The following is a 25,247-nucleotide window of genomic DNA, read 5'->3' as shown; positions in this document are numbered from 1 at the left end:
TGAAGTTAACTAAAGTCAATACTTCACACAAGTTCAGCCTCTTATTAGTAACAACATACCTGTTTATTTGTGTGTGTTCAATGTTGCCATGACAGTAAGAAGGGTGGTAAATTACACATCAATGCTGCACACACACACACACACACACACACACACACACACACACACTACTGGCATGTCATGTCAATCATGCTTTCCACCTAGCACATACATACACACACGCACACAGGCACGCACACACACACACACACACACACACACACACACACACACACACACACACACACTACTGGCATGTCATGTCAATCACGCTTTCCACCTGGCGCGTGTACACACACACACACACACACACACTCACACTCACACTCACACACACAAATCTGGCACAAATATCTTCAAGGGTTTTTGAGCATACTTAAAGGTGCTACAACAGAAGAGAACATACTTCAAGTTCTTATGCAACTGACAAGCCCATCATGACTGACGTCAGAGAGCCAGGTGGGCCCCTGTTAAAAGAACACACACACAACCACACACACACACACACACTTCAAACAGAGTAAACTATTGACCTGTAGCACTTGTAGCCATTGTCCAAAGATGTGTTTCCTTCACGATGGAGATTCATATGGCTTTAGTTCAACATAACATACAGATTTATAACACAATATGATTCAGTAATCATTAGGATTTATACCAACATTTGCAGTAGCCACCTTGTTTCATTTTTCAGTGTCTCAGCAGCCCTCTTTACAGCCATCATTTAAAACCACATCTGTGTTCTATAGAAACAGTTTTAATTGGTCCAACACTAATCGGGCCTTAGGAATCAATGGATTTGATGCAAAATGGATTTGTAAAATGTCCCTGTTCTTGTTTTTGTGATGTTGTTGGCTGTTGATTGTATTTATTTACTCTGTAATGATGACTAACAGAACAAAAATAAGACCCAGATTTCTTTGTTTAACCTTCATAGTGGCAAGTCATTTAGAAACAATAGCTCCATAATAAAGCTCTGTCGTTTATAAACTCAACCCTTGGTAGGGTGTGAGCAGGATGTCCCCACGGGTCTTGAGGGTCCAGCTGGCTGAGTCGCTGATATGAGAGACTCTGTTACACCATGTGGTTATGGTCAGGAATGCAGAGCGTCAACTGATATCAGATCACTGCCACTCTCACCCTAACCCTGTCCAAATGCCCACACCCACACCCACACACACACAGACTCACACACACACACACACACACACACACAGACTCACAACTGCACACGGATGTGGTCAAATATAGCATTGGGGCACTGTGTGTTGTTGTGTGTGTGGGCGAATGTTTCATTGTTGAGGGTGGGGGGATCAAAAGTCAACTTGGTAGTGGGCGTTGTTAATTCTGCCAGAGCTTCTGTCCCGAACACACATACATGTTATTAATTATATGTAGTTGGTACAGATGAATTTTGTATAACAAGAAAACAAGTTAAAGTCTCATACTGAGAGTCAGAAAAAAGTTGACTTGTAAAAATGTACCTGAAGTAAGAAAATCAGCTCTCTGAAAGCAGAGTCGTAAATTAGTAAATATATTAAATATATGAGTCACAAACACAATAATAAATACAATGTTCAGTGAGAAGCTTCGGAAATTGTACATTTATCGCCATGAAAAACATTTAACTGACACACACACACACACAGACACACACACACACACACACACACAGACATCCTGCCTAGTAATTACTGAGGCGACAGTCCTACAGTGTTACAGCTCCCTCTCCATAGGAAAATGGGAGGATGGCACCTTGATCACCACAGACAGGACATCAACTGATCAAAGAAAAAAAGAAAACAGCAAAAGCAAAGCAGCTAGTTAATATCTGCTGCAGTAGATCAGAAAAGATAGTGTGACTGGACTTTTTCACTTTGATAGTAAAATGAGCCAATTTAAAAGTACAGTAACTTATATTGTGTTATATTGCAATCTCCCAAAATAATCATCATAATCCCGAAATCATAGACTAACAAACCTGGTTTTAATCTTATTTTGTTGGCTTTTTGAATCCCTCGTGAAGCCTTTCTATGGGTCTGCCTCAAGCACAATTTAAGCAGAGTAGCTGTCAGGAAGAAAGTCGTGCTTTATGTGACAGGAAATAGGAGAGGAAACGAGGAAACGCAGCAAGAAGGGAAGAGATCAAAAAAGGAGAAGAAGTGTGTTAAAATGCCATGTGGGTTCACTCGTGTAGGACGCAGCAGGGGGCAAGTTTGTTAGAGAGACTCACGATAATGTTACCTTTGGACGGTGCTTGTACACTAACCCAATAACCGTTTAAACACCCTTATAATGAATGTAAATGAGCAGGTTCATTCTCTAATTGTGCATCATGAGCCTTGTGTGTCAACAGCCTCCTCCCTGTTTCTTTCCATGTCATAGTTCTCTACCTGTGAGTAACTCTAGCTCTAGTTTAGTCTGCATGTGTTGTCAATGTTTGTTTGTCCCTAAATATAATGAGTCCATTCACTGGCATGCCTACCTACCACCCCCACCAGCCATCTGCACACACACATAACACATGAAGATAAACACGTGAACTCAAACACAGCAGTCACAGGTGCTGCTGACGCACATGAACGTATGAGACAAACACAGAAAAAGCAAATCAGCTATATTTAATGTTTTCCCAAGCCTCAAATGCCTCAGTGTTTAAATCAATTTCATAAATTTGACATTTGAAACGACGTATTGATTAACCACTATTTCATTTTAAAGTGCCTGAGGACTCTGATGCAGATTTTACATCACCGAATTACAAAACTAATTCCCAAAGAATTAACTATAATGCCTTTCTGACTGTAGATCATTTATCTGAAATACATTAACACTGGAATTGGAAATCGTCAATTAAAAGTGCTTTGAACCAGTTTTCTGTCTCCTGGCCAGCAGGGGGAGACTCCACTTGTTTCAAACACATTGATCCCATGTGTGACATCATGGCTGCTACACCCACTTCTTATTTACCGTCTTTAAGCCAATGCAGTATGCACCAGCATCTTAAAATCTAAATCCTTAGTTGCTGAGGATGATTTTTTTTAAAGGGTGAAATTAAATATTTTGCATTAATAGTTTAAAGAAATAGAAGAAAGTGATTAAGTCATCATGAACAGCATCAACACCGACCTGACCTGTAATTGCTCCTGAAGAACTCCTCGAAAAACATATGCACACAATGGATGGACATTAATGTAACTGAAGATTTACACATAGTTATATCTCAGGTCTGCTCAAAGTTTCAGGCAAACACTGAGTCAATTTAAGTGTCAACATCTTCAGAGCAAGTCATTACTTAGACAGAGTTCTGCTGCCAGTGAGCGAGAGAAAAACACAACCACATTTTGTCTCTTCCTCCCCTTATGCTGACTCCTCTTCTTTGTGTTCCTATCTGTTTCTCCTCATCTGCTTTTCTGCTCTCTTCCCACTCCCTCACCCTAAATGGCAGTTATACAAAAGCCAAACAGAAAGATGATGCCTTCAGGCGAGAGCAGAAGCCGTGGAAAAATTCAGGAAAAAAAAAAAAAAAAAAAAAGGTCGGCGAAGCAGTGAGACGGAGCAATAGAGACAGTGAGACGGACAGTTAAAATAAGACATTAAAAGGAAAGCAGCGCTCCACGCCTAGTTAGTCTTTCTGTCCTATTGGTTGACAGGCAACCAATCAAAGTCCAGGGGTGGAGCACTTCCTGTTTATGTGAGGGGGGCCTCCCATGTGGTTTAGTGTATGCTATGATTATTTAAACTTCACAGAGTAATGACATGCACTATTTGCAAGCATTTTATAAATATTAGTGAGATGTGCTCACCTGTACACGTGCATATACCTGTACATGTGTATATATACCTGTGTGTGAGTTATACAGGTATACACCATGTGCTTTGTGTATGTGTGTGAGGCTACCGTGGATGTGTACATTTTGTACCCTGGACCTGAGCCCAAGCAGGGATGTGGATAAGTGAATGTCAGGAATGTGGGGTTTTACAAGGACTCTAACTTTCTAGGAAGACTTTTACACTCATATAAATACCATCCACAAAGAAAAACTGAAAAAAGGGGAATTGCTCAGTATAGAGGTGCCTTTGTACCCACTGAATACTGTTTCGGGAGTTATACCACCCACTGGCACAATGTAAAGTTTAGCATCACATCTTGATTCTGATTCCATTGTTCAGATTTTTACAGACAGAGAGATGTCCTCTTTGTTGACATGTTTGTGTCAATATAGAAATGTCCCTAAATGTCTGTGTGGATTGTCATAAAAGTGGACACAGATATTCAGAGTGTTTAGAGGCTGGACCCTGTTCCTCTCGCATCTTGATGTGTTTTTTTTAGCTAAAGTGTTTTTCATTTATGATTCATCCCTGCCGTGGGGTAGAAGTCAGAAACGCTCCGGAAAAAGCCGTAAATGTTTCCATACCGAGAACTAAATGTGACATTTTAAATCAAGACTTCTCTTAAATTAACAATACGAGATCAGCAAAGAGATAAATAGTCTCGCCTGGTCTACAGGAGTCAACAAAATCGACACAATTTGAAATTTGTCACAGGAGCTTTGGACAGTATTAAATCATCCAAACTATCGGATGGATTGCCATTAAATTTGGCAAAATCCTTTGTGTATCAATAAAAAGTATCAATTTTAACTCCTGTTATGTTTCATAGACTTTTCATTGAGCATTAACTCAAAATGCTCATCATTTGTCCAATAGTTCATTGTAAATAAACATCGCTAACACAAATTATCCAGCAATGTCTAAATCACTAATCAGTAAATATTAGCATGCAAGGGCTCTGAACCAGTGGATCATAAACATTCTTCTCACTTTCAATGAATGTGATCCTGACTTTAAGGTCAGTGTCTTTTGAGTGTGTGATATTTGTATGATAGCATACAACATATAAAATCAAATTGGCAGGTTAAAATGTAAGTGAACTTATTTCATGGTATGTTTGTACATCAGTATGAATTAAAAAATCTGACATAAACCTTTAAGTTGAAACTAATCACTGGTCCTCCTCAGGGAGGCGTCTGTATATTCTAAACATCTCATTGTGAGTTTGTTTTACTGTTTTCTAGACAGCCAGCTGGGTTTAGATTTTTTTTTAATTGAACATTTTCCAAAGAATAAATCTCTACGGCTCAATGGGTCAGATTCCAACTATCTGACCTACTTTCTCATGGAGCATAAACACAACTATAAATTGTTGGCAGACCTTTATTGACAGTTACACAGTTACTCCTGGCAACTATTTTATTGTGTATTAAACACGATTGTCCTTGGCAGACACATTATTTTTAATCATGCAGAAATTTGCAACAAAAATAAATTTTATGGTACTTTTATATACTGCTGCTGAGAATCAGCTCTCAGGGACGATGCTCAAAATCTGCAGGAGACTCAGAGACTTGAGTCCATCCAGCAAGCCCAGTATAGTGAGACATCACGTGTTTAACCCCTAAAAACAAAACTGTCTGCTGAATGATTGAAAGTCATGATGGACGAGCTGAGAAAACGAGCAAGAAACTGTTTCTCATTCTTCAAAGCAGAAACTTAGCCAGGTGGTTAAATGGTTGTTAATCAAAGCTTCCGAGGGTTAAATGTGGGAAACCTTACTGACCTGCTGCTACCATTTCTTGAGCCTGCTGCTGTAAAAAATGATTCGACACTGCCCGACCTGTAGCAGGAAATAAAGGGTCAAAAAAAAAATTCATGCACATATTTGAATAAATCAAACTAAGTGTATATTAAACGTCTTAGTCAGAACATTAAAGGAGACATTACCCTAAGTGAACACACATGGCTTGAAAAAAATGTATTCAGGCTGTTCCAATGTTTTGCTTGTGATGTGTGTGTATGAGTGTGTGTATATGTGTGTGTTTTGGCTGCCTGCCCAAGGCCGATGTTGATAAAGTGTGACCACATGAGTTCCCAGTAGAGAAAAAGATGGAGAAAGGCCAGTGTATATGTTTTCTCTCCCTCTCTCACTGTCTGTATACACATAGGCAGCTTTTTTTTTTCTGTACGACTTCCACACCTCCCTTTTCTCCCTCTTAACAGTTCTCTCTCACACACTCGGAAAGACACACAAAGAGCCGTGGTTCATGTGTTCGTAGTGTTCTGAGTCTTCAATTTCTAGGTATTGCTTCATACTTTCTTGGAAATTAACCCCATGTGGATCAAACTGTACTGTAACACAGCCTGAAACAAAATACTACGTATGTTGTTGTGATGGGGATCACAGCATCACGGCAGGTAAATGTTGTCCACCGATAGATGTCGAACTACAATCAAACATTTGGATTAACTTTCAGGTGCGCTTTATCTTTAGATACCAAAAAATAACATACTTCTCCTCTTACACAGAGAAACAGTCTGTTTTTGGTTTTTGGTTTGCGACGCTCCAAGAGTCCAAAACCTACATCCAAAAATGTCAATATTTTATTCCAAAAATCCTGGCAGAGTTTTGATAAGACAACAACCTCATATGAACAGTTTTTAGTGAGGACTTCTTTTTTTTTTTTTTTTTTTTTCCTTTTGCCAAAGTACACCTGCCAAATCGCTGACGCAAGAGGAAGAGAGGGAAGTGGATGTAAACACACTGGCTATGCTGCACTGTAATTTTGTGGCGCTATTGGGTATCACTGTTGGCGCTAGTTACAAGTTTGCAAGAGTTGATGAAGGAAAAAACATCGCAAAACTTCAACCCAGAATGTGTTACCATTCATCACTGTGTTGTGTCTTCAAGGACTCGAATTCATACGAACAAAGACAAAAGTCACGCTGAAGGAAATTATGAATAAAATAGGATGATCCTCCTTATACCCTACACACTCCATAACAATCACTATGCAAAGAGGAAGTGTTGTGTAATGGTCCGTTTTGATTTTTTCTCTATTTCAGAAAGGTGCTGGACTCAGTCCAAACATTCTCACATTGGGCAGATGTTGTGGGGCGGAATTAAAGGTGCTGAATGATTCAACATGCACTCAATTGGAAGCATACTTGTGCCTTTATACTCCTCACATTTTTGGATAATGGCAACAAACGCAGTACTTATACTTAATGTAACGCACCTTTTGAGAGTATGTTGTGAGAATAACATCTACCCCGAGTCAACAAGAAAAATAAAGCAGCTAAGGTGATACTGGGTCAGCCATTGGTTTATAGGACCGTTGTTTTGAAGTCTTCAGTTTTTTACATGTTAGCCTTCTTAACCCTAACCGTTTGTTAAAACCAGAATTTACCATATTTGTAAAAAAGTACTGAAAATGCTCAGGTCTAGTTAAAAAAACTCATAGATCAGTATATCCACAACAAACTGTTGACTGTACCCACCTCTCAATAGCTTTCACTCCATAAATAATGTACAACTTGAAGCAATATTCAATAGAATAGTTGAGCCATGAACGATGAGTTCTGTGGTGAAATTAAAAGTAGATAATGAATCATCCATCAAACCTACAAAAACAAGCTGTCAATATGTTTATTCCTGCTTTAAGCTTTTTTTTCATTGGGATCTTTGAAGAACAACTCGCTTTTGGAGTCTGCCTCAAGCGGCCATTCAAAGATATGTAATTTTTTCCACAAGTAAAAAATGGTACATCAGTGTTGTGCATTGGCTATTACCATGTATGGTTATTTATAAAATGGTGCTTGTATAGAACAAAATGATGTAAACGTTACTGTATAAAAGTAAGATGCAGTAAACAAAGAGACTCTGCATTGTTAATAAATTACAGTGCCATGCACAGTGTGGATGTTGTGTTTGTTTTGGAGCAGCAGAGCACATTGCCACAGAGTGAGGTCATACAGCACATTGTGTATTTAGTGCACACTGGAATGACTTCATACATGTCATCTATGTCTTCATTAAACTTTTTTTTTCTGTTTCTGTACAGCCCGAAGACAAAAAAAAAACACACAGACTGCTCTGATTCAAAATAACAGCCAAGAAGACTAAAACGATCCGTTTGTGGTCAGAATACTTTCATCTATAGCTCAGAGTTAAATCACGCAAATAAGTGAATCTGCAGCCTGTGCACTACAGCCGAACAATAATAAAATCTAGGAAAAGTTAGACCCTGGCAGGTGCTATGAGTCATAGATTAAGGCTTTATATAATAAGGTTAAAGGTTTCACACACACACACACACACACACACACAACACACAAGCGCACAACTAAGTAATCGGCAACAATTTGGACAGACTCTTTATCCTCCTACAAACAACTATTTTCCACCACTGGACATCAGCTTTAAATAGAGAGACCTGAGGGTGAAAAAGCCAAAAAATGTTGCGAAATGTTGAAGCTGCAAACACTAAGGGCACCGCCTATCTTTTCCTATTCCTCCTGGAAAACAGTAGAAAGGCTTCTGAGACACAACTAGGTGGGATGAAAAGCATAATTACAAGCTTGCATGTCATGTTTAATAATTTTAGCTTAGACAAAAGTTAGATTTATGTCTTTTAGCGTCAGATAAAATCAGTGTCTTGTTGACTTAGAAAGTGAATCTGCCATTAATCATATTTCTGGCCTGAATCTGGGTCAATCAAAATCAAACAATGAACACATTTCATCATGTGACGCTGACTTTTTTTTTTCTTTTTCTTTTTCTTTTTTTTGCAGGATGCTGAAATATTAGTCTTGATCTTTGCTGCCCTCTTTTGGTCACTTTCATCTGACTTCAGATCTTTTCAGTCTATACCTTTAACCCTCTCAAACCATTCAAAGGACCAGATGAACATTACTGAATGCATCATTTTCTTATTTTTTCGTTGCCTTATAAAAGAAGTGTTGGATCAAGTTTCTAATGCTGCTGCAGTGAGGGGTGCAGTCTTTACAGGTTATCATACAAATACATTGTTGTGGATTCTCACTTGAACAGCAAGCTTTACATAATTCACTCTGTAGGCAGAGCATCTGTGTAACACAGAAACCCAGAGCTGGAGTGATTGCAATCAATTTATATTATCTCTTATCTCCAGGTCACTAGCACCTCATTACAGAGAGTACAGGCTTTAATGCATGTTGGGAACAAACTACATTAAAAATAAATCTATCTTCTGTGATGTAGAAAGTAATGAAGAACGATTGTGTTTGTGTTCACACATCTATAGTTAATTGTGCTTTTCACATATGGCTAATTCAATTCAATAAAAAAAAAAACTTTATTTGTCCCTGGGGGGCAATTAAAAAATGAAAGGGAGTGGAATGTGTGATGTATATATGGAAAGCATTTTTCCTAAAACATAGAATATTAAATATGAGATATATTGTTTCATGCATTTTTACTGCAAGACATTAGACTGAAAACTGACAAATCAACACAGAATTCAGTTTAGCATTTTTGATTATTTGGTGTGCGGAGCTGTTGCATCTGCCATTTTGGCGCACTGGCTTTGTTTCTTTTTTGATTTTTTGCTTTTTATGAAGGTCACTATCATTTATTGACTTTGTTTGGTTAATCTTGTCGCTTACAGTGGAGCAAATGAAGTGGAACTACAATTTAGATCAATGTTGATAATAAAGGCTTAAAGTTTCATTCTGAACTCTAATTTAATGTTGTTGTTTTTTTCGTTTAAATGTAAGGCTGAAATATTAGTGTAGGAAACATCGCTTGAAATCTTAAATCTTTATCTTTCAGGGAGGTTCACCCTTTAACCTAAACATGAATCTGTACGCCACCAAGAAGACAGCAGCTGAGGGCATGTTGGACATCGCCTTGTTCCTGGCCAACATCACACACATGAAGACAGTCATCGAACAGGGAGCTGGATACAGGTACTGTGTGTGTGTGTGTGTGTGTGTGTGTGTGTGTGTGTGTGTGTGTGTGTGTGTGTGTGTGTGTGTGTGTGTGTGTGTGTGTGTGTGTGTGTGTGTGTGTGTGTGTGTGTGTGTGTGTGTGTGTGTGTGTGTGTGTGTGTGTGTGCGTGGATGGAATTGAAATTCTTTCTTTTAACCATTAATATGTTTCAGGGTTTACTCTGCCAAATCTTCCCACTTACTGATTGTTGAATCTTTTTTCTTCCTCCTCCTCCTCCTCAGGTACTACGCTGCCGTCCTGACGCTCATCTCCTTCTCTCTGGCGCTCCAGATAGTAGCAGGAGTCCTCATCATCATCATCGGTGAGCCAATCACATCACAGCAGCAGTCTTCCACCTATATCAGAAACGCATCCTCCATGTTTTTAACAATCATAATAACACACTAACACACTGATGCATTGATTTATCATGAAAATACAAGCAGTGCAGTTTCATGTTTTTTTTTAAGATTTGGAGATATAAAACTTTAAAGCAAATGAAACATTATGAAACAACTTTGAACATAAAAAAAAGGAGCCAAATGGAAGTAAAGACTTTTCTGAAACTTCTGTGTGGTTCGTTATTTTTGTTGGTTGTTGTCTTTGGTGTGTGTGTTTGTGTGTGTGTGTGTGTGTGTGTGTGTGTGTGTGTGTGTGTGTGTGTGTTTGTGCGTAATTGTTGCAGCTCGCCGAGACCTTAACGAAGAAGCCAACCAAAAGCGCCTGAACAGTCTGAACAACTACACAACCATCATCATCTTCCTCATCTTCGTAACCAACATCTTTATCTCTGTCTTCGGGATGGAGCGCACGGGACTTTTTGCCAGGATGCATTTCTGACTTTGTCCTGCAGGGGATGATTCTATTGTGGGTGTTTTTGTAAAGAAAGAGGAACACAAACACACATACAAACAAACCGGAGTGTAAATTCGTGTTCTACTTAAAGTACTAATCAACTACAATATTACTGCACTATTACTGTATGAGTGGACTTAGCAGAGGCAAGGGACCAACTAGATGTGTGTGTGTGTGTGTGGCTGTGTCTCTGTGTGTGCCTGTTCATGTTGACTGTGTTTGTGTGGCGTGTATGCATGTGTGTATGTGCAGCTAGATGTGAGCTGACCCTCCTCCCCTCTTATCAGCGCCTGTTAAACTTCCTGAACAATCTGACCACTGGCCTTATCTTCCTCACGTTCATCGTCAACATCATCAAAGCCGCCTTCGGCACACAACGCAGCTGCTTCCTGCGATGGCTGCTGCAACGATTTATTCTGTGAAACACCTTTAGCACACGTATTTGTGCAATATAGGTATGTTCAAATATGATTACACTGCAAAACACACGTGTTTTAGGGTTGTTTAAGGGTAGAATTTGTTTGTGAAAGCCCCATGTGCTGCTAAACTGTTATAATTGACAACGCCACCAGAGGGAGCCAAATCCTAGCTTTCAGTGCAGTGTATCTGACATTAATATAAAGGCAATGTTAGCATGGTACTAACAGTAACAGCAGAGGTAGTAGGTAGCTAGTTTGCTTAATGGAAGAAGAGGAAGCTTAAGCTTACTTTAGACCTGCTGCAGTCATGAAAGAGCATAGAAGGTAAAAGATTGGATGCTTACTTTATTTTAGCGTATAAACAGGTTATAGGCCTGACTCTATACAAACAACAATAATCTACCAGGACGCTTACCCATCACTGCATATTTTTCTGCTTTACGCTAATCTTCTGCAATCTTCTACAAGCAGGAGAAAAAGATGCTTTAGCTAACTGGCCACTAAATATCAGCCCAATAACAAATCTGTGTTGTTTCACCAAAAAAATAAATAAATAAATAAAATAAAAAAGTTGTGCTGTGATTGACAGGTGTCCCAGATTAACACTCCTGTCTCATCTCCACAAGCAATAAACAGGTATAAATAGCCTTAGATCCAAAAACTTTCACATTGATACATCATCAGAATAGTATCAGTATTTTGATATTATTATTATTATTATTATTATTTTCAAGATGTTGTGTGTTGCATCCAGAGTTGAACTGCAACAGATGTTTATTTATGGCGGATGCGATCGTTTATGTGGATTTTATTAAACAGTCAAATTAAACTTAAGGTCAGAATATCACAGAGGCTGGAGGGCGAGTGACTGAACCGCTGTTTGTATGGGCAAATTGTGAGTGTATGTTTTCATCAGTGTGCATGCACCAACTGTAAATGAGAGTTTGTGTGTGGATGTGTTTGAAGTGTTTGATATTGTGTGTTTGTCTGTGTTTGTGTGCATGCGTGTGTGTGGTTATTGCAGCCCGCAGGGACCTGAACGTGGTGTCCAATCAGAAACGACTTGACTACCTGAACAACCTGGCCACGGGGGTCATCTTCGCCACGACAGTGGTCAATTTCTTCGTCAGCTTCTTCGGATCCAAGAGGACCGGTTTCTTCCGCTGGCTGCTGGCTCGACTTCACTTCTGAAACACCCATACACACACACACACACACACACACACACACACACACACACACACACACACCCTTTGCACACCCATGTCATCCATGCAAAAAAAATTTCATTTAAAGTTAATAATGCAAACAAATATGGTCCACAGACAGATTTTTACAAAGATGAGACAAACTGTTCACATGTGTCAAACATCACGTTTCTTTTTTATTCTGCCTTGAAAAGTGTTTCACCGTGTAATCTTACTAAAGTATTTTAATTTTAACTGGCTGAATTTCCATGTAAATATGCATAACTGCATTTGTGCTAATGATGATGTGCCAAAAAATTGTGTGTTCCATTACGTGTATTTCCATCTGTTTTACATGTGTTTATCTTTTGTATCATTCCATTGTAAAAAACGTGATATGTAGTGATGATAATTATTTCCAGAAGGACAAATGAACAATAGATATCCTTCTACTGTACACGAAAGCAGAATAAATGTATTAATTGAAGATGAATCTGAGACATGCTTTTTGTTTCTTTTCTGTTGTTTCGTTTAATGCAAAGTAGCAGGTTGAGCATATCCCACACCTCCAAATCCAAATATTCTTTATCAAAGGGAAACTCTGTGTGTATGTTTGTCTTGCAGGTCGTCGGGATCTGAATAACCCCACCCTGCAGAAACGTCTGGATTACCTAAATAACGTATCCACCATCATAGTCTTCATCACCTCAGCCCTCAACTTCTTCATCAGTACCTTTGGCATGCAGAACGGATACCTCCGATGGGTTATGATGCGGATTCACTAAAACACACAGAGAAATACACACACATTGCTGAACAGGCACACTCACCACATATGCATACATTTTATGATCTTTTTACCTTCGTTTTTCTTGCAGATGTCTTACAATTACTTTTGTTAATCTTTAAATTACCAGATAACCTAAAAAAAATTGGGGAAAATTAACTTTTATTCAGTTTACTCAATAATGTTTAAAGCTCCTCTGAGGAGTTTGCCGCTGGTTATGAAGCAGTCAGGAATTAATAATAATAATATTTTTATTTAGTTATTTCACATGCATGTCACTTCTGCTGCAGGGTAGGTGACGGATGAGGAAATTTCTAGCAAAAATGGCCCTTTTAAAATGATTTTCACAACGAAGTATTATTGTATTATTGTGTGCTTGTTAGACATTGTAAATAAAAAAGGATGAGGTTTTTTTTTTCTCTCAGAAAAACCTTACAAATGTTCAGGACAAAATCAGCAACAGATGATAGATGATCCTAAGTTGACCACTTGGGTGCGCCAAAATCAACTCAACTCGAAAACGAGCTTTAACAAAATGGCCTTATTATGTACAATATATGTTATGTTTCCTACTGTGTATCTCAATGGTGACATATTGTGTCTAATAAAAGTCACGGTAGTGAAAGCATCCCTCATATAACATCGGCCTCATCTCAGCAGCTTTATCCATCAAATAAATACAAATAAAGTACTGATTTAAAATGTTTTGTGCTTTATTAATTTGCATTGTTACAGTTTGGTCAAAGGTCAAACTACATTGAATTGAATGCTTGAATTTCCCTTCTTGTCTTTATTACATCTATCGATCTATCGATCTATCTATCTATCTATCTATCTATCTATCTATCTATCTATCTATCTATCTATCTACAGACTTATCTGCTGGTTATTTTATGTGTTTTAGTTGTAAACCATTGGAATCTAACGTTACAACAATGAAAATAGGGAATTTCTTCATGTTTTATGAGTTGTATTATTTTTGATCAGTTGTGTATCTGTATGTGCTCTTTTTTTGCATGTGCCCTTTTATTTTTGGTTTTATTGTGTTTCTTTTTCCACACACAAGTAATCAGAGACAGGACCAGTAAAGGAAACTAAAAGGCAAGACCTAAAAACTGATCTCTGGAAGTTGTCCAGGGCTGAAAAACAAGATAACTTCAAGCAGTAACTACAGCAAGAGAAGAGTTCAGTGGTAGTGTTGGCGATCTTTCAGCCAGAAGGTCTAGGGTTTGAGGCCTGTCTGAAGTGTCCTTGGGCAAGCCATGTAACCCCAAGTTGCTTAGTTAATACTAATGGACACTTTATTTGGACTCACAGCAGTATGTCTCTGTGGATTGTATTGATCCATGATTTCACACCATAGAATGAATGTTGTTTAATCAGCACATGATTGTAAATAGATACATTTACTCAATTACTGCATTTAAAAAGAACGTTGCAAAAAACATTGACTTACTTTAAAAAATATAATCCATGGATTCAGTTGTTTAACAGAGGAGAGAAAAACAACAGTCTGTGGGAAATGATTCATCCTGTAACAGTTTCCAGAAGGAGGAGGGGAGAGGAATCCAGTGTCAGAAATGAAACTAACGCCCTAAAGAGAATCTTTCATGTTCGTTTCCTGTCCGAGGACTACAGAGAACAGTCAGCAGCCAATGGGTAAAGTACCTTTATTCCTTTTTTTGATCTAAGAAGATGTCCTGGTTCTCTGAAAGAGACTTCTAGCACTCAGATCTATAAAATAACAAACACATTGGGCATCACACACACAGTCTGTTGCTAATAACTGAAGGTACAGCTCAGGCTTAACGTCACTGTGTAACTACTGTTTATGGTTCAGTTATCTGGAAACGATTTAAAACTAGTTCAAAGCAAGTCTTCAAAACAACTGAAACGTCTATTGTTCTAACTGCACATTTTGTTGAATGCTATTAGCTACAAATAGAGTTGTGAAATGGACACTGTTAGAAATGTGGAAAAATTTAAAGCTTCTGTGAGGAACTTTCTGTTTAAGTCGATTGTAATTTCCCCTGTGCAAAAATCAGTATATTTTTCTCCTCGCTGATCTTGTCCTGTTAATGTTTAAGTGGGGTTTTTTTTAGCAAACATAACTGTAACCAGTTTTAATCAAAGAGTCAAACATATCAGTCATCGTGAATCATGGCACTGGAAAAAAAAAAAGAAGCTGTTTAGGCCAGGTGCTTTTAGTTGCCTTGTCTGACACTTCTCTCGTAGCAGCATTTACACACGATTAAAAATCAGAAATTACAAATATTCAGTCTACTTCACTATCAGCAGTATTATTCAGTTTGAAAGTTTCTCACATTGGCTTTAAATCAGTGACCACTTGAAAACATACTTCCTGAATAGGATATATGTCCTCAAAATGTAGTTTATCTGCTTGATTTACAAATTAAATTGTCTCCCCTCTAGACATGGCTTCAGCCAGCGGCCTCGCTTTTGAAGAGCAGCTCCTGTGCTCAATCTGTCTGCATGAGTTCACTGAGCCTGTTTCTACTCCATGTGGACACAACTACTGCAAGGCTTGTATCACAGGATACTGGGCCACCAGTGACCGAACAGAGTGTCCCCTCTGTAAGAAACAATTTTCCAATCGACCACAGCTTCAGGTCAACACAGAGTTCAGAGACATGGCGGGGCGTTTCAACAACATGAGACTGAGGGGTAAAGATAACACCCTCGCCACACCCGAGGAAGTTCCCTGTGACATCTGCCCTTGGCCGAAGTTCAAGGCCCAGAAGACATGCCTGTTGTGTTTGTCCTCTTACTGCCAGTTTCATCTTGAGCTTCATCAGGGAGTCACAGCCCATTTGAAGCACCAGCTGATCGACCCTGTGTCCCACCTGGAGGACCGGGTGTGTAAGAAGCACAACAAGGTGTTTGAGTTCTTCTGTCATGGGGACCAAATGTGCGTTTGTTTCATGTGCTTGAAAGACGACCATGCGATGCACAAAGCCGTCCCGTTAGAGCGCGAGATTACAGAGAGGAAGGCCCGTCTGAATGGCGTTTCAGCAGAGGTCAAAATGATGGAAAACGTTAAATCCAGGAGCATTAAAGAAATCAAAAACAAAGAGAGTAAGAAACAATCACAGAAAGCGATAGAAGACATTGACGAGGTTTTCACTGCTCTGATTCTTTCCTTGAGAAGAAAACAGTTTGATCTGGTTGACTTGATCAAAGAGAAACAGGAAGCAGCAGAGAAGCAGGCTAAAGACCACCTGTCAAAATTAGAGCAGGAAGTCGCCGAGTTGAGGAAGAGAAGGTCTGAAATAGAGGAGCTTTTACAAACGAAAGATAACCTCCAACTCCTCCAGAGATGCTCTTCTCTGGACCTCCCTGTAGAACACGGGAACCAATTTGACCCCATCTCTCTTTTTGGTGCTTCATTAACGCCCCAAATCAGTCAACAGAGTTATGTCGTGATGGTAAGAAACGCTGTGGCTCAGATGGAAACGTCATTAAGCAATGAGATGGAGACGCTTATACATGAGGTCAGGCTATCTGATGGCTCTGAAGAGACAAAACCACCAGGTGAAAAGCCAGTGTCGGAAGGGTTTATTAAAGAGGTGTGGAATCCGCCTCAGGACAAGCTGATGATGATCCAACAGTGCAACGCAGTGGATGTGACTCTGGATGCCTTCACAGCCCATTCAAGTCTTGTGTTGTCAGGGGATGGAAAACAACTGAGAGTTTGCGATGGTGCACTGCATTTACATGCTTTATTTGGGCAAAGATTTCTGCATCATGAATTTGTTCTAGGGAAAGATGGCTTTTCCTCTGGAAGGTTCTATTTTGAGGTGCGGGTCAGTGGTTCTAAAAGCTGGATCTTAGGAGTGGTCAAAGAGTCCATTAATAGGCAGTTGCTTTCTGTCCCCAGCCCTGAGGATGGGAACTGGACATTTGCTGGCTTAAACACCCTGTCCAACTTTGAAACATATCACGGCAATATTTGCGCTCATCCAGTTTACCTGAGGGAAAGGCCCCAGACAGTTGGTGTGTTTGTAGATCACGAAAAGGGAGAGGTGTCCTTCTACGATGTGGACACCAGGACTCAGATCTACTCCTACACGGGATGTGACTTCACAGAGACAATACCCAGACTTAAAACGTTTCTCTATTCCATGGCTGGCACTCCTGTAAGTAACAGATTAAAGCTTTTTCCTCTTTTAGGCATTATTGGAGGGTCACCTCATGAAGTACTCGAAATCACTCCTGTGACCCCCGAAGAGGACGTTTGAGAAAACCTGAAAACATTTTGCACTTCCAGATACCAAGTTCAAAGCTGAACTTTTCTGAGCCATTACCAAGTATCAATACATTACCGCACAAATGATCGTGGACAGTGTCATGGGAGGAAACCATGTGCCTTCTAAAGTAATACACACACATGTATGCATGTATAATATTAAACAGACATCAAGCTGGCTGAGAGGCCTGTATTAAGGTTAGCTTAGCATAGCAACTACGACTTGGTGTAAATGACAAAACTTAAGAATAACTCATTGACAAATGACTTCAAACATTGTATTTTCAATCAAAAGAATACACACAGACTGAATTTACATTTAAACATGTTATTCATTGTTACACATCAAATATATCTTGTTAGTCACCTGTTGCTCCACAGCCTTCACTGCACTGCTCTTTCTCAAACATGAACTGTCAAACAGAGCTGAAACCAGCGTTGGGTTTTTATAGGGGTGTGCCAAGTGGAAGGTGCCATGTTGAAGTTGTTGATATTAAACGTGTTAGAGGCTGTTGAAGTATTTACTTAACTGAAATGTATTTTGATATGCTTTTGGCCTTATTGCAGATATGATGTAATGTTTGTAGAACAGGTAAAACTCACATGAAAAAAAAATCCTGCCAACCCATTTATAAGAGGAGGCTTCAAGGCCTTGCAGGGTTTTTTCTTCCAAGCACAATTTTATGTTCCATTATGTTTATTTTTTTCTCCTGCCCTGTACATATTGCTGCACTTGATTTATTTCACTGTACATACATTCACAAGCGTTCCCTCATTTGTGGGCCACAGACACAAGGGCATCCTTACAGACACCTTAAACAACAACAGTCAGGACATAAAAAGATGCAGGAAACATATTTTACTTAACAGTTCCTGAGGCTAATTTGACTGGAGAAAGAAAAAGCAGGATGTTGCTAAATCATGACCTCATCATTTTGACATTTAGAAATACTTGTATATGAACAGGAGGTGGCAGCATTGCTTAACCATGTGTACTTTTTTTTTGGCTTGTATTTTGTTTTGCATTTGTTTGTCTGTTAAAAAAGTTGAAGTTTTTCATGGATGTTTTCACTTTTGTTCACACTTCCCTGAGATTTTCTGTCATTTTACAAGAACAAATGATTTTGAAATTAGATTTACAAAGACTGTATATGCTTTAATTTTGCAGTTGGCAGTGAAAAAACCCCTTCCGTTTCTGTCCTTATGCAACTGCCTGTAATATTTTTCTCTAGCAACTTCTGTCAATGTAGCAACTGATATATATATATATATATATATATATATATATATATATATATATATATATATATATATATATATATATAACAATTCAACCCCACATTTGTTCTTTTAATCTTTGACTAAAATCTCTTTAAATTGTATTTTACAAAAGGGCTTTAAACTGTATGTTTGTTGAAGTGTATATATGTCATGTAGATGATAACTCAATCAAATAAAAGTGCATCTCCTTAAAATCTGCTTCTCTAATATGTACGATAATGGGATTACATTGCTCATGGAAAAAGCAAGGACACTTTCAGTGATTCTTTGTACACAAAAATAAAAGTTTTCACTGATCAGTTTAGAAATGTTTCAGAAGAGAGCGCTGGTCCACCACACGTGGAGTGTTTCTCTCAAGGGGAACTTTAGCCTGCTCTATTTATACCTCAGCTGTCTGACTGCATGGCGCCCAGGGAACTGTGACACTGTGTGTGTGTGTGTGTGTGTGTGTCTGTGTGTGTGTGTGTGTGTGTGTGTGTGTGTGTGTGTGTGTGTGTGTGTGTGTGAGAGAGAGAGAGAGTGAGTGAGATTGGTATTTGTCCAATGGAAAGATTTCTTTAGAATGATGTGTAAGTGTATGAGAGAGTCAGGCAGGGGAACAGACCTGAATGGCTGGGTGAGCAGTTATCAAATATTCCACATATTCAGTAAATATACAATATGTAGGTCATCCAGCAGACAGACCCTGACAAGCCATAGATCCAATCTATGGATGCAGCAAGAACTTTAAAGAACCATTCCACTGAAATTATGAATTCTCTCAACAAGAAAATTAGAACATTTATTTAACAGATACTTACCAATGATTTACACAAAAATATAGAACTTTTTTCTGAGAAATTAAAAGAGTATGAATACCCAACATCAGCTCCACCTATACCAATCAAAAGTAATTTTGGGCTATACAAGAACTATCACAAGGCACGGAGAGCCTAAAGCTGTAAAATACATATGAAATTTAAATATTTTCTATCGTCTACTGAAAGTGAAATAATAAAATACATCATTATAAACTACTACAAAAACATCAGTGGGTGACATGGAATTTTTTGAGGTTGAGGATTTATCTTTCAAAAGCCAAAGCACTCCTCTCATTTTAATTGGGGCTTTAATAATTACGGATTATCATGCACGCGACTCATCTGGGAGGGAAGAAAGAGGGGGGGTGACGAGCATAGGGGATTGGTACGTCTCGGGGGCGCGCGCTCCACCGTCGTGACGTCACGGGAGCGTCCGAGCGGTGGGAAAGCCACCGGTGGTAGAGCAGGCGGAAAGGAGGGAAAGATAGACGTGCGGAGAGAGAAAGGCACACAGACTCAAGAAGGGGAGGCAGTCCCCCCGAAAAGACAGCGTTTCACCTCAGCTGACCGTCTGCTACGTTACGAAAACGTCACTTTGAGGGTCTGATAAAAGCAGAGGGATAACAAGGAGAGGATATTTCACTGGCCTTTTTCTTTCACGGAGCGTTATTTCACAACCGAAGGAAGCAACGTAAACACAGCCGCAGTGAGTACTGGAAGTTAGCAGGCATTGTGAGTGTGTGTGCGCACATGTATGTTTTATTACACGGGCCTTGTGTGTGTGTGTGTGGCTTTTGGGGGAAATGTTCGCCACTTGTGTCGTCGTGGCTACATCGGCAAAAAAAACATAATTAAAATTTGATGCCCGCTAAGAGGTGTGCAGCAGCTTCAGGTCAGCTGTGAGCCCTACATAGACTACAGCAGCCAGCATACTGTCATTGTGGTACATTTTGTATTTCCTTCTTCGTGCCTGTTCAACAAGGCTTTCTCCCATTTGGTTCAATCAACCAATTGTAGCTGTGCAGCCAGAGGCTTTCGGCTGAATATCAGGCTAATAACACAGTCTCTTCTCTGCACCGCCAAATGCGATTATCAATCTGTTCACTGGGTTGCAGCCGGCAGAAGACGTGCAGCTGACAGCTTTATAAAGCCACATAAATTGTCATTTTGCCTCCGATTATATTCCATCAAAGCGACTTTTTGTACTTTAAAGTGGATTTATCTCCCCGTGGTGTTTTTAATATCACCTCAGGGACTCAAAAGTGCTCCAGTGTTCCCATGAGGAGCTTCAAGTTGTGATGCATTATTCCTAAAGGTTTCCCTCCCCTCATTCAAAAGCTCAAACCGTATGCACGTCTTTTTTAAATGATGTTTTCAATCACTGCACGGAGCTGTCAGCTGATGCGAAGCCACACCAGAGAGGAGATGAAGCAACTTGGAGAAGCACTTGGTCATGACAACATCTTTCTGTTATAAAAAACATGGATCTTATGGAAAGGATTTTGTTCACGAACACAGTTGGTGAAATTCACTGCGTGTGTTTTGCAATGTCACTGGGGAGTAAATAGGTGGTGGATAAGAGGGGACACTGAGATTTCCTCTGTGTTCCGCCCACAGCCCCATTTCTTTGCGCCGCCCCTCCTTCATGAACTCAGAGTCAGGGAACTGAGCGGCTTCCTTCCACTCAGACTTTTGTAAACACAAGACATTTTTTACATTTCCAGCCTCTCTCTTATCAATTCCAAGGACCTGACCTTTATCATAAGACCATTATCTTTAATTAATGTCATTTTTATTGATGTATTCTGGGTGCCAGGGGGTAGGATTTATTTCCATGACCATGTAGATAGATAGAAAGAAAGATAATCAACTGTTTTGAGGAACCCATTTTGAAATAGCTTTCCAAGCTACAAATGACATCACTGGAATAAGATGAGCATACACTTTAAAACTAAATTTAAAAAAACCAAAATCTAAAATCAAAACGTAACCATCAGATTGTGTTCATTACAAAAGGGGTCAATGTGTGCACATCAGCACCCATGAACAACATCAACAACACTACGCAGAGTGAAACAGATGTCTCTGCCCCACTTCTTTCCTTTCTAACTGCCTTTTAGTTTTTTGCTCTCGTCGATTTGACACAGCTAGGTCTGTTTGGATTATTATTTTTTTTAATTTGACCCAAAATCCGTTTGTTACAGCTGCAGCTGTATTTTGGGAAGACACATTACACAGGCGCATTTCCACACAGAAACATGATGGAAAAGTGATCTTTAAGTCTTAACGTCAGCCGTCCTTCCTGGAAGAAGAAACAGGACTGAAGGAAAATAGAAGAAAATCGCAGCGTCCCCTTCTTTACCCTTGGACACTGAAAACAAATGTCGCTGATTTGACATCACCCCCCTTTATTAACATCAGTTTATTCAGATCTGTGTTTCTCTAACTGAAGCAAAAATGTTTCATTACCAAGTCATTGTACATATTATTTTGTTTCTTTGCTAAATGTGTTAAACTTATTCATATTTGTCATATGTGAAGAAATAGTATGATGGTTTTTCTTTTCTCCCGCCAGTAGACGTCTCGACATGTGATTGTTTTTTATTTAACCATGGAGAAAAAAACGAGTTGAGATTCAAAATTGCTTTTTCAAGAGTGTCCATGTCAAAAAAAACTCATTTTATGGAAACAACTTATCCAAACCCAGTGCAGTATAGAAGCAGTGATTAAATAATGATTACAATCACTTCAATTCATTTTGATGGCCGAAACTTTTATCTTAGTTTTGGAATTGAACTTCAAAAAATACAGCAACAAATGAAATGAACTCCTTTTGAATTGCTGTGTCATCGATGGATAGCGAGACAGAAAGCAGACTTTCATGAGCTGTCCACGTCACCTTCTAAACTTTATCTCTATTAAACTCAAGATGACTGAACACGCCACGTTCCTTATTTCACAGGAGGAGCCGCGAGGAGTTCCTCTCCCCATTACACACTGCTCACTAAGCTGTGCCTCTTCCTTGCCTTTTGTGTTAATTTGTCCAATGTCATCATTACATTTCCCATCCGGAGCAGCAGCAGCAAAGATTAGATGAGTGTACTATTCACGTGTGCAACATCGATGTTCTTGCTTAGCATCTGTGGGTTTCAGTGTGAGTCACGGAGCGTACGGGTGGTTTGTTTGCCCAGCCTGCATCTCGGATTAATTTCCTGTGCCACACACAATAGACTGGAGCTGATGCTATCATTTCTTTATCAGTGTTGTGCTTTCCAGCATCTGAGCCATATTCCATGTCTTATCTGTGATAGGACTGCTGAAGTTACAAGTAGCACAGTCTCTCTGCTGCACTTAAAGCCTCTATCTTGCACAGACATCTCCGGCCTAACATTTAGTACCATGTGTGATTAGGCTGTTCGCTTAATTGAAAAAGTCCTGTTCGATTTTGACTCATCTAGCACCCTCTGCGCGGGAATAATTAATTTTTCTCTACATGGGCGACTCGGTCTGCAAAAAAGCAAAAACTCAATGAGCAACATTTTTTAATTTTCATATAAATGTTAAGGAAATAATTTCAAAGTTGCATCCAGTAAAAATGCACACATCAGCACATTATCATGCCCTGACATGAGGACAACATCACGTACGTCTGTATGCAGCCTGAGACTAAACCACTAATGACATGTTACTTAAAACCCACAGTATGAAGAAGTGAGAAATCGGTAAGCTGGACCGAGGGTTGGGCAGCTAATCATCTTTCATTTTCAGTTCTAATTTTGGCCCTCCGTGATCGCAAAAAATGAGAAAATCCTACATTTACCGTGCCTCAGTGTTCCGCTTGTTTGGTCGTGTGTGGTAAATGTTTTTGTTGTTACGTTTTGGCGACGTAAAGCCGATTCACACAACTCAGAACTGTACTGATATCTAACACACTGTGGCTTTGAAAAACCTCTTTCTGTGGTCTCAGGCACAGATATGAGTTAGATATCATTCAACAGGCTTCTTTGAAGGGAGTAAGGGGTCTTACCCTTTAAATATGTATCAATCCCTTTTAATCCTGTGATATAATACTGTTAGCAGAAAAAGCACAAATATATTTTTTAATGAACCATGTACTTTTTACGCAGACAGCGATCTTGTTTTAAAAGAGTCAATGTTACACAGAAGCTGTGAAGTTTGCTCGTCCCCTTAAATCTCCACTTAGGTCAGGCTCTGAAAGCATTCGACTCCCCCTCAACCATCCTGTCGAGTTCACTTTCAGGGGGGGATGTGTAACCCAGACTGCACCAGTGAGTCCTCTCCAGTCTCATCATATCTCAGTGAGTGTGACAGGAACAGAGAGCACGAAGAAGAGAAGAATATTCAATATGAGTGTGATGTCATTTATTTATTTTTTTTGCGTGAGGCCCGATCCTCGGGCCAGAGACTAACTCTGTCTGAATCTGCTGCCTTGCTGAAATACCAGCTGGTTAAGTATAGGTTGAGTTGGTGTGTGTGTGTGTGTGTGTGTTGGTGTGTGTGTTGCATTTTGCAGTGTGACAGATGCATGTGTGTGTGTGGTGGTTGCAGAAATAGAACACGCAGAACACCTTCAGGAATGCTGAGGGAGGAAGTGAAAGCATTGACAAGACAATAGCCAGAGAGGGATTAAAGATAATGATGTCAACTTAAAGCCACAACAATTCCGATTTATATTTTGACAACAGGTCACATGACCACGTGTGTGTGTGTGTGTGTGTGTGTGTGTGTGTGTGTGTGTGTGTGTGTGTGAGGGGTTTTTCCACGAAGGGATCACCAGGACAGATAATTACTAGCTGACCATGCTGTTCCTTTGTCGCACTTCTTCGGCCCACTTGATTGTCTCACTCGTCATTTTTAGCCTAATTTCCCCCAAAGCATTCGTGCCAACAACCTGACGACACACCTTTGGGACTTTGTGGCAGGCAATCTGAACAATGAGTTACTAAACAGGAGAATATTTCCCCTGTGAGTAGGTAGTGACCAAAAACAGAGCTACAAGCAGACGGGTGATCTGACAGACAAAGACAGACAAACAAGACTCCGAATAAATGAGGATGTTGCCATTCATTTGCTGAGTAATTATTTTGACCACTCTGAGCGAACAGGTTGGATGAAGATTAAAAACATGTGATGGCTCATATGGACCCATGTTAGGAAAACAAATGCTGTGCATCGCTCAAGCATTCAAGCCCCGAGACGTTCTTGGTATCCTGGTGTGATGCTCTTGGATTTTATTAAGCCTAAGACAACATCGCGTGTGTGTGTGTGCGCATGTGAGTGTGTGTGTGCGTGTGTGTGTGTGTGCATGTGTGTGAGAATAGATGACACATGCAGAATATCTGCTGTTAGTCACCGCACACTGAGGCAGAGGATGAAATACAGGGCGTTGTATATATGTGTGTGTGTGTGTGTACACGAGGGTTTCCTGTCGAGTGTTCTGTGGACACAAAGGCGGTCGGGTTGTTTTGGTTCTTCAGGTTCACTCCTTGGAGCTTTTTCAGGATCCCTTCCAGGAAGTGTCGTGGGCCTCGTCAGGTATTTTGTTGTCGGAAATTTGGAGCAGAGCGTGAAAGGCGGCTGAGCTAAAATTGTGACAGTGAGAGTTGTGTTCTGGTGAGGTTCGAACGCTGAAGATCAGTCTGCTCAACGATCTGATTGGAGTTTACAGAAATGTTTGCATGTCAAGGAAAATGAATGGAGTGGCAATTTGTCACGGAAAAATAGTTTTAATTGTAAAGACTGCTGAGAGGAAAAAATCAGAAATCAGTTAATTCAGCTTCTCG

General features: G+C 39.7%; 3 protein-coding genes across 9 annotated transcripts in view; all 3 read left to right on the top strand.

Annotated features, from left to right (window-relative positions):
• The window catches only part of LOC306817885 (ninjurin-2-like), a 29,266-nt gene extending 15,469 nt beyond the window's left edge, over positions 1-13,797 (top strand). The window contains exons 2-5 of one of the 7 annotated variants that reach the window (XM_079335136.1): positions 9,689-9,825; positions 10,090-10,169; positions 10,955-11,157; positions 12,933-13,022. In XM_079335136.1, coding sequence (XP_079191262.1) covers positions 9,689-9,825; positions 10,090-10,169; positions 10,955-11,124 — 387 coding nt within the window. In that variant the 3' untranslated portion in view covers positions 11,125-11,157; positions 12,933-13,022. Of the gene's footprint in view, positions 1-9,688; positions 9,826-10,089; positions 10,170-10,532; positions 10,715-10,954; positions 11,158-12,087; positions 12,802-12,932 lie in introns of those variants that run through there. The other 6 variants (XM_079335139.1, XM_079335134.1, XM_079335135.1 and 3 more) reach the window with 6 other exon arrangements.
• Positions 13,798-13,900: 103 nt separating this feature from the next.
• Positions 13,901-18,623, top strand: LOC306817880 (E3 ubiquitin-protein ligase TRIM39-like). Its single transcript, XM_079335125.1, has 2 exons — positions 13,901-14,754; positions 15,529-18,623. The coding sequence occupies exons 1-2, from the start codon at positions 14,706-14,708 to the stop codon at positions 17,352-17,354; spliced, it is 1,875 nt and encodes a 624-aa protein (XP_079191251.1). The 5' UTR covers positions 13,901-14,705; the 3' UTR covers positions 17,355-18,623.
• Positions 18,624-19,849: 1,226 nt separating this feature from the next.
• Positions 19,850-25,247, top strand: part of LOC306817886 (ELKS/Rab6-interacting/CAST family member 1-like) — a 54,711-nt gene continuing 49,313 nt past the window's right edge. The window contains 1 exon segment of the mRNA XM_079335141.1: positions 19,850-20,149. The gene's annotated coding sequence lies outside the window, so the exon portion shown is untranslated.

This window comes from Symphodus melops (assembly GCF_947650265.1).
Source record: "Symphodus melops genome assembly, chromosome: 22".
NCBI lineage: Eukaryota > Metazoa > Chordata > Actinopteri > Labriformes > Labridae > Symphodus > Symphodus melops.
The sequence above is the reverse complement of the archived record's forward strand: the minus strand, read 5'-3'. Positions and strand labels throughout refer to the sequence as shown.

What these genes read in the sequence shown, in the direction of transcription:
- LOC306817880 (XM_079335125.1), top strand. Translation starts at nt 14,706, where the DNA reads ATGTTCGTTTCCTGTCCGAGGACTACAGAGAACAGTCAGCAGCCAATG. An exon ending in GAACAGTCAGCAGCCAATGG is followed by an intron (nt 14,755 to 15,528) that starts GTAAAGTACCTT and finishes TCTCCCCTCTAG; the next exon opens with ACATGGCTTCAGCCAGCGGC.